Raw genomic sequence first — 12250 nt, forward strand, 5'->3', positions numbered from 1 at the left:
AATGTACAAAAGCAAGCAAAGTCCAGGAAAATGAACACCAGTGCAAAAAGAAGTTATATAATTTAATGAAAAGGATTTAGGCGACTTTGGTTTATTGTTTATAGGAAAAAAGGCAAAGTAGACAAGGTATAAAAAACATGAAAGAGTTGCTGGAAGTGGTGATGCTGGAAATCCAATGTAACACACACAAATTGCTGGACGAACTCCAGCAACAATAATGAAAATGAATAAACAGTCAATGTTTCGGACTGAGTCCCTTCTTCAGGACCAAAGAATAAAATGTGTATCAAAATATATTTAATAAAGTATAAGAGCCAACTTTTTCATCCACAGGGTGGTAGGTATATGGAATGAGCTGCCAGATACTGTTGTTAAGGCAGGGAAATTAATAACACATAAAGGCACTTGGACAAACTCGGCCATGGACGGTCCCAAGCCCGGTTGCGAAAGGAGGAGGGTTGGGCATGGGGCTAGCAAGCCCATCCTGTAAAATCCCAGTGCTACAGAAACACCAAGAGAAGCTCCAAGGAGTTTATCTCTGGGAGAGGAAGGATACACCAAGAAGATAAGCTACACTTGGGCAACCTTGATAGATAGGCCCAGGACAGAGGACTCTGGCGAGCTGCGGTTGGTGGCCTATGAATCAGGAGTGATGGGCTTAAGAAGAAGAAACACACTTGGACAGATAAATGAATAAAAATTATATATAGGTCAATCGTAATGGGGGAGCATCTATAGAGAGGATTGAAGAGTTGGTGCTTTGGGCCAAGGCCCTTACTTTTTATTCCTCTCCATAGGTGTACCCTGCCATGCTAAACTCCCCCATCATTTTGTATTTGTTCAAAGCATCACAATCCCCCCACCCCCCCATCTTGTTCTGGTTCCAACCACATTTACCTCTCCCCTAATGGATCCCATTACCTTCTCTTCAATTATCAGATTCTATCTTTTGTCACATTTTACTGTATGTTCCTGCTTATCTCCCTCCAGCAGCTGTCTCCAACTACATTCCCCTCCGCACCTCACTCCATCTCCCTCGCACCTTTTTTGTCTGTCTCCACCTATCACCCACGTACCTCTGTTTCGCAACTCTACCCACTCTCCTTCCCCCCCAATTGGCTCAATTTACCTTCACCGCCTCTTCAGTCCACCAGTAACATCTGTCTCACCTCTCCCCTTCTCCTCTTTATACTGGCCATCTCCCCTCTCAGTCCTGATGCAGGGTCTGAACCCAAAATGTTGACAGTTCCTTTTCTCCCACAGATGCTGCTCGACCTGCTGAGTTCCTCCAGCAGATTGTTGCTGCAAATTCCAGTCTTCTGTCTCCTGGGGAATCTTTGTTGCACCTCCTCTATCCTTCTTTGGATAAGGAAACCATACAGTCTCATCAACATCCTGTAGAGTTGTACTGAGACATGATTACACCTGTAATTAATTCCTCTTCTGATAAATGCCAGCAAATTGATTGTCTTCCTAATTGTTGTTGGTGACTTGTGTACCCTCTGGTGTCACTGGTTTAAACATTTGCATTTCCCAATCTGTGTTAGGTTTTGGCCACCTTCCTATAGGAAAGACGTTATGAAATTGGAAAGAGTGCAGAAAAGATTTACAAAGATTTTGCCAGGGCATAAGGGGATGAGATGTAGGGAGAGGTTGGACAGGCTTGGACTTTAATCCTCAGAGTGTTAGGTGATCTCATAGAAAGTGTATGGATGTGAATGCACTGTTTTTTTTTTCAGGATTGGAAAATCAAGGATGAGAGAGCATAGATTTATGGTGAGAGGGGAAACATTTAATAGGAACTTAAGGGGCAACTTTTTGTTTTACACTAACGGTGGCATCTATGTGGAATCAGCTGCCAGAGGAAGTGGTTGAGGGAGGTACAATAACAAGTTCTAAAAGACAGTTGAACAGGTACACTGATTGGAAAGGTTTAGGTTATGGGCTAAGCACTGGCAAACGGAACAAGCCTGGATGGGGCAGCTTGGTCAGCAAGGACCAGTTGGACTGAAGGGCCTGTCCTCTATGAATCTATATTCCATCCGCCATGCTCGTCCCTACTTTTTAAACTGGTCCATATACCCCTGTTCACAATCCCATTTATTGTCATACCTTCAGCAGACGTGGAATTGAGCTCTCAAATCAGGGGAGAGGAAAGTGATGGTTAAAATTAAACAAAATACAATACTTTTAATGTTGGTACACCTGGCTGAACTGGACCTCTCCAAAAGAACAGCATCACAAAAACAATATGGGGAAAGGAGCAGGCCATACAGTCCCTCCATTTAATATTACCTTGGCTGATGTATGCTGGTGTCAACTCTTCTTCTATGTCAGGTCCAAGCCCACCACTGCAACCAAGCAGAAGGACAAGAGTAACAAAAGCCTGAGGAACGGCACCACCTGGAAGATGCCCTCTCAACTACACACCATCCTGTCTTAGAAATATATTGTAATTCCTTCAGTCACTGGATCAAAATCCTGGAACTCCCTCTCTAATAGTATTATGGGTACACCCACTCCTCAAGGACTATAGCGATTCTAGAAAGCAGCTCACTACCATCTACTCACAGACAACTAAGGATGGGCAAACTAAATGCTGGCTCTAACCGAGAAGCTCGCACCCCTTGGGTAACTAAAACAAAATTCTCCATACTCCTCTATTTATTGACTTATCAAATATTTATCCATCTCCACTTCAAAACCTAATAATGACCCCTGGGAGAGAATTCCAGGGTTCCATGCATGATTTTGATCCAAAACGTTGACAATTCCCCTATACAGATGTTACTCAACCCACCGAGCTCCTCCGGCAGATCTGTCCTTCCTGGATCCACCTCTCCTCTAATGAGCCTCTTTCAACCCCATTCCCTCCTCTTTATGTCAGACACCCTCCCCTCTCCACCCTCAGTCCTGATACAGGACTTTGACGCAGAACATCGACAAACCCTTTCCCGCCAAAGATGTTGCTTGACGTGCTTCAGCAGATTGTCATTGCTGTCACAGCCATACATTAAATGGTATAAATGCCTTGAAAAAAGATTTTTTTTGCAGTAGCGTGGTATATTACAAGCTGAGGAAAAGCATAACGTTAAACTACACATCATTCACAAGTGTGCAAAATAAACAAGTGCAAAATAAACAACACCACGGCGCTAGAGCAAATTTTCTGCCTATGCCTGGAATTTCCACTTTAAGCCCTACCCGGACACATCTCTCACTAACAAGTGAGAGAGACTTGGTATTCAGCCAGCCTCTATTGCAAAGCTTATGATGCAAGGGCTGAACACTTTATAAACACAGCCACGCCAGTTATATCGACCTGTTAGGGGGTGGGACTAGAATTTTGGAGCTGTTGACCTACTGGTCGGTGGTTTGACTGGCCCTGTTATCTTCTCAGGTTTACAAGACAGAGGAATTCTCTACGGCGTTGCACTGGAGCTCGCAGCCCCGAAACCGCTTCGCTCTCCTGGTCTAAGACAGCGGCTGGCTTGGCGCATGCGCGCAGGGTGCCGACGACTTGGAACTGCCCCTCACTCGGCGCTACGGCAGAGCTGACCGGCCGAGTGGCCGTCGTGGCTCTGGGCCTAGTCCCGGCTGGAGGCAACAGCACAACACTCAGGATCCCGAGTCGAGTGGCTGTGTCACGGCCGGACGCGCAGATCATGAGCGGCTGGCAGTGGGGCCGCGCGTTTAGCTTCGTCCTGGCGACAGGTGAGGACGTTGTGAAGGTTGTAGGGCGAGAGACAGGTGAAGGGGCAGGTGAAAGGAAGAGAGAGACAGGTGAGGGGGGCAGGTGAAGGGAAGGGAGAGACAGGCGAGGGGGCAGGTGAAGGGAAGAGAGAGACAGGTGAGGGGGCAGGTGAAGGGAAGGGAGAGACAGGTGAGGGGGCAGGTGAAGAGAAGGGAGAGACAGGTGAGGGGGCAGGTGAAGAGAAGGGAGAGACAGGTGAGGGGGCAGGTGAAGAGAAGGGAAAGACAGGTGAGGGGCAGGTGAAGGGAAGGGAGAGACAGGTGAGGGGGCAGGTGAAGGGAAGGGAGAGAGGTAAGGGGTGGGTGAATGGGTGGAAGATATAGGTGAGAGGTTTGGAGAGATACTTGAGGGAAGTGAGGGTTGGGAGAGATAGGCAGGGAGTAGTTGAGGGGGAGGGGACAAAGGTGAAGGTATGAGTGAGACAGGTGGGTGAATGACATTTGAGGGGAAGGGAGAGATGTGAGGGGGCAGGTGAAGGGAAGGGAGAGACAGGTGAGGGGGCAGGTAAGAGAAGGGAGAGACAGGTGAGGGGTAGGTAAGAGAAGGGAGAGACAGGTGAGGGGGCAGTGAAGAGAAGAGAGACAGGTGAGGGGGTAGGTGAAGAGAAGGGAGAAACAGGTGAGGGGGCAGATGAAGAGAAGGGAAAGACAGGTGAGGGGCGGGTGAATGGGTGGAAGATATAGGTGAGGGGTTTGGAGAGATACTTGTGGGAAGTGAGGGTTGGAGGAGATTGGCGAGGAGTAGTTGAGGGGGAGGGGACAAAGGTGAAGGTATGAGTGAGACAGGTGAGTGAATGACAGTTGAGGGGAAGGAGAGATAGATGAGGGGGCAGGCAGGGTGAGGGTGAGACAGGTGAAGTATGAGGGGGAGAAGTGCTAGGGAGCAGGTAAAGATGAGGAAAAGGAAGAGGTGGGGAGTAAGAGACATCTGAGTGTGCGGGAAGGGGGAGAGTTAGTGAATACAGGAGATTGAAGATGCTGGAAACTGGAGCAAAAAACAAACTGCTGGAGGAGCTCATTAGGCTGAGCACTGCTGTCTGTCTGATTTTCCATATCAGATTCTTGCCCTTCGTGTTTCCAGTCATCTTCCTCTAGCCTCTATCTCCACCTTCATCCTTTCCAGCAACAGGGTTTTGTTCATCCCACCTTTGTCCATATAGCTATCGCCCATCAACCTTGTTTCAATTCCTCTTCTTTCATCTGTACACCAGCTACGTATCTTCCCTCTCCACTCTCAAGCCTGATGCAGGATTTTGATCCTTTCTTGCCACAGATGCTGCTCAATCCAAAGAGTATCTCTCGCAGCTTGTTGCAGAAATTGGTAGAGTTGTAGATAGTGAGGAAGTTTGTTAAATGATACAGCAGGATACAGATATGTTGGAAAATTGGGCAGAGAAATAGCAGATGCTGTTTAATTTGGGTCAAGTGTGGTACATTTTGAGAGATCAAATGCGAGAGGAAATCAAACAGCAAATGGCAGCACAAGTTGACAGGGCTGTAAAGATGCTGTATGGCATGTTTGTCTTCACTGGTCTATGCATTGAGTATGACAGTTGGCAAGTCATGTTGCAGCTGTATAAAATGTAGTTAGGTCACCTACAAAGTATTGTGTGCATTTCTGGTCACCACATTAGGATGTGGAAACTAGGATGTGCAGAGGAGATTTGCCTCGATTTGAGAGCATGTCTTATGAGGAAAGGTAAACAAGTTAAGGCTTGTTAACTCTTTAGAGTGAAGGAGGATGAGAGGAGGCTTGATAGAAGTGTACAAGATGATAAAAGACATGAACAGCCAGCATTTTTACCCCAGGATGGCAATGGCTAATATGACAGGGCATGCTTTTAAGGGGATCAAAGGAATGTATGGCGTGGAGGTAGGGGGATGGCAGAGATGTGTTCTTCACACAGCGAGTGATAATTTCATGGAATGTATTGCTGGGATGTTTGTAGAGGTGAATACATTAGGGGCATTTCTCTTAGATGGGCACATGGATGAATGAAAAATGGGAGGTCTATCTGAGAGGGGATTATTCGATTGATCTTGGAGTAGATAAGGTCAGCACAACATTGTGTGCTAAAGGGCCTGTACTATGCTATATTATGTTCACAAAAGTTGTGGAAGCTTTGAAAAGGGTGTTAAAGAAGTCTACCAGGATTTTGCCTAGATTAGAGTGTGTTAGCTAAAAGGAGAAGTTGGACAAATTCTGGAGCATCAGAGGCTGAGGGGAGACATGATAGAAGTTTATAAAACAGAGGCATAGATAGTTTAGATAGTCTTTTTCATATGGTGTAAAATTCAAATACCACATGGCATAGGTTTAATTTGAGAGGTGCAAAGTTTAAAGGAGACTTATGAGGTAAGTTTTTTTTACGAGAATGATAAGTACTTGGAACGGGCTACCAGGGGAGATGGTAGAAGTAGATACATCAGCAACGTTTGAGGCATTTAAACAAATGCACGAACAGGTATGGAATTGAAGGATGAGGATCACGTGCAGGTACATGGGATTCATTAGGTTTTCATCCTGGTCGGTGCAGGCACGGTGGGCAAAGGGCCTATTCCTGTGCTGTACTGTTCAATATTTATGCCTGATGGCATTTGAATTGATGACTTGCCAATTTGTTCTGACTCCTTTGTTACCAAACTGAGGTTCTGTAGCTAGCTGAAACTGGGATTATTATCTCAGAGAAAGTTTAATATAAATTCAAAATCATGATACATTTTGAAAGTGTAATTGAGGAGAAACTGTTTGCTGTGGCATGGAGGTTGATGATAAAATTACATATTTAAGACAATCGGCAAAAGAACTAGAGAGATGAGAATTTTTTTTCCATGTTAAGTGGCTTTGACATGTTATGTGCTGCGTGGAAGTGCAGTGGGTAAATTCAGCAGCTTTACAAAGAAGCTTTCATCAGGACTCTTTTATCTTGTTATTTTATGTTTGATCTTGATTGCTATTTATTTGCATTCGCACAGTTCCTGATGCTTACAGTTCACAAACCCTGTGTACAGTTACTGTTCTATAGATTTGCCAAGTATGCCTGCAGAAAAAGAATCTCAGGTTTATGTGTGGTGACATGTTTGTACTCTGATGATAAATTTTAATTTGAACTTTGAACAAAGGGAGCTGGTGTAAATGTGTTGCTCTGTGTGTTAAATGTAGAGGAGACTGTTGGGAAAGGAGAGGGTAGATTGAGACCCCGAGGCAATAAGTTGAATTGCGTGATCTTAAGTGGTGCCTCATCACCTGGTAGAAACTTTGCCACTTGCATTGTGATCTGGATTTAGATTATGTATGGATGTTGAAGTTGATTTCCTATGACTAGTCCTTGAATCCATTCGTCTCTGCATCCAACTGGCATAGCAGTGCTTTCAACCTGTAGATACGCAGGCCCAGGCATCTGGGCCAAAATGTCTTTTATTGTGCAGCAGTTTTTCATACACACCTTGAGAATCTTCTGGAAGTTTGTATTCTGTGTCACTTTAACATTTCCCAGTTTCATTCTGTTTGAAAATTGCTTTTCAAGTCATTTGGTCGGGCAGGCTTTAGATTTGGTATGTCGGGTCAAGAGGAGGCTAGTTAGATATTGACTGAACAACTTCTGTCATTATGTTATCTCATAGGTGATCTGTCTCATATCACAACCTGCCCTGGTTCTGATGATCCAGTGTGTTTATCCAACAAAAGTACAAACCCATTTCCAGAAAAGTTGGGATATTTTCCAAAATGCAATAAAAACAAAAATCTGTGATATGTTAATTCACGTGAACCTTTATTTAACTGACAAAAGTACAAAGAAAAGATTTTCAATAGTTTTACTGACCAACTTAATTGTATTTTGTTAATATACACTAATTTAGAATTTGATGGCTGCAACACACTCAACAAAAGTTGGGACAGAGTTAAAATAAGATTGAAAAGTGCACAGAATATTCAAGTAACACCAGCTTGGAAGACTCCACAGTAAGCAGGCTAATTGGTAGCAGGTGAGGTATCATGACTTGGGTATAAAAGTAGCATCCATCAAAGGCTCAGTCTTTGCAAGCAAGGATGGGTCGTGGCTCACCCCTTTGTGCCAAAATTTGTGAGAGAATTGTTAGTCAATTCAAAAGGAACATTTCCCAACGCAAGATTGCAGAGAATTTAGGTCTTTCAACATCTACAGTACATAATATTGTGAAAAGATTCAGAGAATTCAGAGACATCTCAGTGCATAAAGGGCAAGGTCGGAAACCACTGTTGAATGCACATGATCTTTAAGCCCTCAGGCGGCACTGCCCAAGAAACCGTCATGCTACTGTGACAATTATAGCCACCTGGGCTCGAGAGTACTTCGGAAAACCATTGTCACTTAACACAGTCCGTCGCTGCATCCAGAAATGCAACTTGAAACTGTATTACGGAAGGAGGAAGCCATACATCAACTCTATGCAGAAACGTCGGCGAGTTCTCTGGGCCTGAGCTCATCTCAGATGGACCGAAAGACTGTGGAACCGTGTGCTGTGGTCAGATGAGTCCACATTTCAGCTAGTTTTCGGAAAAAACGGGTGTCGAATTCTCTGTGCCAAAGATGAAAACGAGCATCCTGATTGTTATCAGCGAAAGGTGCAAAAGCCAGCATCTGTGATGGTATAGGGGTGCATCAGTGCCCACGGCATGGGTGAGTTGCATGTATGTGAAGGTACCATTGACTCTGAGGCGTATATTAGGATTTTAGAGAGACATATGTTGCCATCAAGGGGATGTCTCTTCCCGGGATGTTCATGCTTATTTCAGCAGGACAATGCCTGACCACATTCTGCATGGGCTACAACAGCATGGCTTTGTAGAAACAGAGTGCGTGTGCTTGACTGGCCTGCTGCCAGTCCAGATCTATCTCCTATTGAAAATGTATGGCGCATCATGAAGAGGAGAATCAGACAACAGAGACCACGGACTTTTGAGTAGCTGAAGTCTTATACCAAGCAAGAATGGACAAAATTTCCAATTGCAAATCTACTACAGTTAGTATCCTCAGTTCCAAAACGATTAAAAAGTGTAATTAAAAGGAAAGGTGATGTAACACAATGGTAAACATGCCTCTGTCCCAACTTTTGTTGAGTGTGTTGCAGCCATCAAATTCTAAATTAGTGTATATTTACAAAATACAATTAAGTTGGTCAGTAAAACTATTGAAAATCTTTTCTTTTTGTACTTTTGTCAGTTAAATAAAGGTTCACGTGAATTAATCTATCACAGATTTTTGTTTTTATTGCATTTTGGAAAATATCCCAACTTTTCTGGAAATGGGGCTTGTATATCTGTCTCAATCATTTCCAGTCAACGTTTTGATTCTAACTGTTATTCTTGCAGGAGAACATAGGAAATCTCTGGCTTATGGAACAGCAGTATTTATGTGGCTGTTTTATGACATTTGTAGTGATCTGGCTAGTATTGAACCTGTGAATGTTGCTGGTGAGAAGCTTGGTGAATGCAATGCAGTGAGATGTGAAAGGAAGGTGGTTAAACTCTTATTGGTGATGGCTATGTTTAACACTTACCAGTGATTGCCTGTATGTTATTTAGGCACTGGTACATCTAGCATGGGCTGCTTAATGGAACTGAGTGTAATGCAATCATTGGTGATCATTCCCACCTCTGACCTCATGATGAAAATAAAGTTAATAATGAAGCAGCTGATGTTGGTTGGACCATGGAATCTTGTAGTGATGTTCTGGGATTACAACAATTGACTAGTAACCATAGAAATATTTTGTGAGAGGCTATGAGACCAAACATTGCCTGTTGATCAGTTTTACCAGGAGTCCTTGATGCCACACTTGGTTGAATGCATGTCATTCACATGCACATGTGTGGCTGTTAGTCACTATTCTGTACTTAGAATGAACTGTTTTTAAGTAGCATCTCTTGTGTGTGTTTGTGTTCAAAAAACAGTGATTTTTGACACTTATACAGTAGTGAAATAAGGAGTAAGACAATTCAGAACTGTGGTTTCAATCATTTAGGCTTGGAGTTGCCAGAAACAGCTGGGTGGAAATTGAAATGATTTCACTACTGCAATAGTAAGGAACTATGGAGAATTTGAGGGGATCAACAATCATCTTATGAAAATGAAGATTTGGAGGATGTAGTTGTTGAAAGGATTCTATGAAGGCAGTCCATTATCTGCACTAGGTGTCTGTGCTGATGTTGTTCATTTAGTCTAGCAAAAGAACCCAGCAGCGTAATCTTTTTGAATTCCTCAGTCAATAACTGTTAGGAGCTAATACACAGTTTTATAGTGCTATCATATTCTCATTAGTTTGGTATTTCATTTAAATACATAATCTGTTACTCAATTAAATGGTAGTTTGTCTTTTTAAATATCTTTTTAAAGATTTCCATGAAACAAGCTAATTTGGGCAATTGCTTAATTGGGCCAAAATGTAATGGTTCCGATGTGTCCTAATTAATTGGAATCCACTGTATTTTTATATTCATGTTCTGTAATCTGTAATACACTTATCCAATAAAAGTCTTGATGTTAGCATTTTCAGCTAATATGCGTTTGGAACAGTCATTTCTGCGAAGACTTTTTCAAAATGTCTTGTTCTTGGAATCTTATTTCTCTCTGGAATTAGGCTTTGGATTGGGATGGCTGAACCAGGTTAAAATGAGACTGGTATTGTAGGTGGTCTCCATGGATTTAACCTGCAAGCGATACTCCAAATCCACTCTATATACAGTAGTTCATGCTGGATAGGATACTCATTGTTGAAATAGAGCTTTGTCTCTATAAGGACAATATGATGTCTGACCAGTGCAATCGTGGGCGGGTTGTTTGTGGCAGGAACATTGGGAAGTCAAGTGCAATTATGTTTTTTCTTTTTCTAGAAGTGATGGAAGAATGACTTGCCTTTCTGTAGAACCTTGGGGTTCCTCTGGGCAATGTCCAACCCTATTCAGTTACATTGTATGCTTCTGTACTTCCATCTCTGGTGGTTATGCACTTTTGGTGCTTTCCCAGAATAGTGGCAAAGTTTGTCCCAGGTGATACTGAGGACAAGTAGGCAGGATATGCCTCTGTGGTCTAAGATTCAGCTGTTCGTCAACATCGGAATGACCGATATTCCCTCTAAGCTCAAATGTGCTGTGCTATTGCAATGCCCACATGTTTTCAAACCCAGTTATACCCTCTTGTCCCTTCTGTTGCACAAGACACTGTGTTGGTCAATAGGAATACCTTCTGGAATCTGCTGAATCACTTTTTCTGGCTACTCTTGTAAGCAAGAGTGTAGTCATCATTTCATTTTAAGAACTCCAGTGAACTTTCTTTATAAAAAATTACATTGAGGTCTTTTCATTTAATGTGCTTTTTTTAGCTGGCAGTGTGATATTCAGGTCCAATTTCTGACATTGATGTTTATAAGGTTGAAGTCCTAGAACAATTAAATCCACAGGGATAGATTACGTTTGAACATAACTGTGAACTTATCCAAGATTCCAATGCTGCGCCCCCCACTGTACCCTGCTAGTCCTTGAGTTTAAATTCTCAATTTTGTTTAAAAATCCTTTGCTCATCACCCTTGCCAGTGGGAGAAAGATCTGTTGCAAATATGGGTGGAGAAATGGAGGGTGTTTAATCAAACCAAGTACAAGTTGTTAGACTTGGCATAGTTAATTGTAAAAAAAAAGTACACAATAAATGGCAGGGTCATCGAAAACACTGTGGTACCAAGAGATCTTGGGGTAGAGGTTTCTAGCTCCCTGAAAGTGACAACACAACCAGATAGGGTAGTAAAGAAGGCTAAAGGCATACTTGCCTTTCTTGGTCAGGGCATTTGAGTAGAAAATTCAGGAAGTCACGTTGCAGCTACATCAAGCTTTACCTAGACTATATGTGGAATATTGTATGCAGTTCTGGTCACTACATAAAGGATGTGGAGGGTTTGGAGAGTCTGAAGAAGAGTTTCTTCATGATGTTGCCTGGATTAGAAAGTATTAGCTATAAGGAGAGGCTGGACAAACACATTGTTTTCTCTGGAGTGTTGGTGGTTGAGGGAAGACCTGATAGAACTTCATAAAATTTTTAGAGGCAAAAATAGAGTTGACAGTCAGAATCTTTTTCCCAGGGTATTTGATGACATAGATTTATAGTGAGAAGGGAAAGGTTTAAAGAAAATTTGTGACACAGAGAATGCTTTGCTCGAACTAGCTGCCAGGGATAGCGGTGGAAATAGACACAACAGTAACATTTGAGAGCATTTAGACTGATAAGTGAACGGGCAAGGAAAGGGGGACATCTGAACCACAAGTAGGCAGATGGGATTAGATAGATTGGCTTCATGATGAGCATGTATATAGTGGGCCAAATCATCTGCTCTTGTGCTGTGGTGTCCTATGTCCCGCACCAACCACATTTTTCCACCATCCCTACAACCCTCTCGTTTTGAGATTTTGTATTTTATCAGTGTTCATTGCTGCAATACTTTATGATTTGCCTTCAGTATCTCTAAA

General features: G+C 42.9%; 1 protein-coding gene across 2 annotated transcripts in view; it reads left to right on the forward strand.

The window, feature by feature from the left end:
* The first annotated feature begins 3291 nt into the window (after positions 1 to 3291).
* The window catches only part of LOC140726249 (probetacellulin-like), a 65023-nt gene continuing 56064 nt past the window's right edge, over positions 3292 to 12250 (forward strand). Inside the window, exon 1 of one of the 2 annotated variants that reach the window (XM_073042363.1) lies at positions 3292 to 3714. In XM_073042363.1, coding sequence (XP_072898464.1) covers positions 3666 to 3714 — 49 coding nt within the window. In that variant the 5' untranslated portion in view covers positions 3292 to 3665. The remainder of the gene's footprint in view (positions 3715 to 12250) is intronic. The other variant, XM_073042361.1, reaches the window with a different exon arrangement.

Source organism: Hemitrygon akajei, chromosome 4 (genome assembly GCF_048418815.1).
Source record: "Hemitrygon akajei chromosome 4, sHemAka1.3, whole genome shotgun sequence".
Lineage (NCBI taxonomy): Eukaryota > Metazoa > Chordata > Chondrichthyes > Myliobatiformes > Dasyatidae > Hemitrygon > Hemitrygon akajei.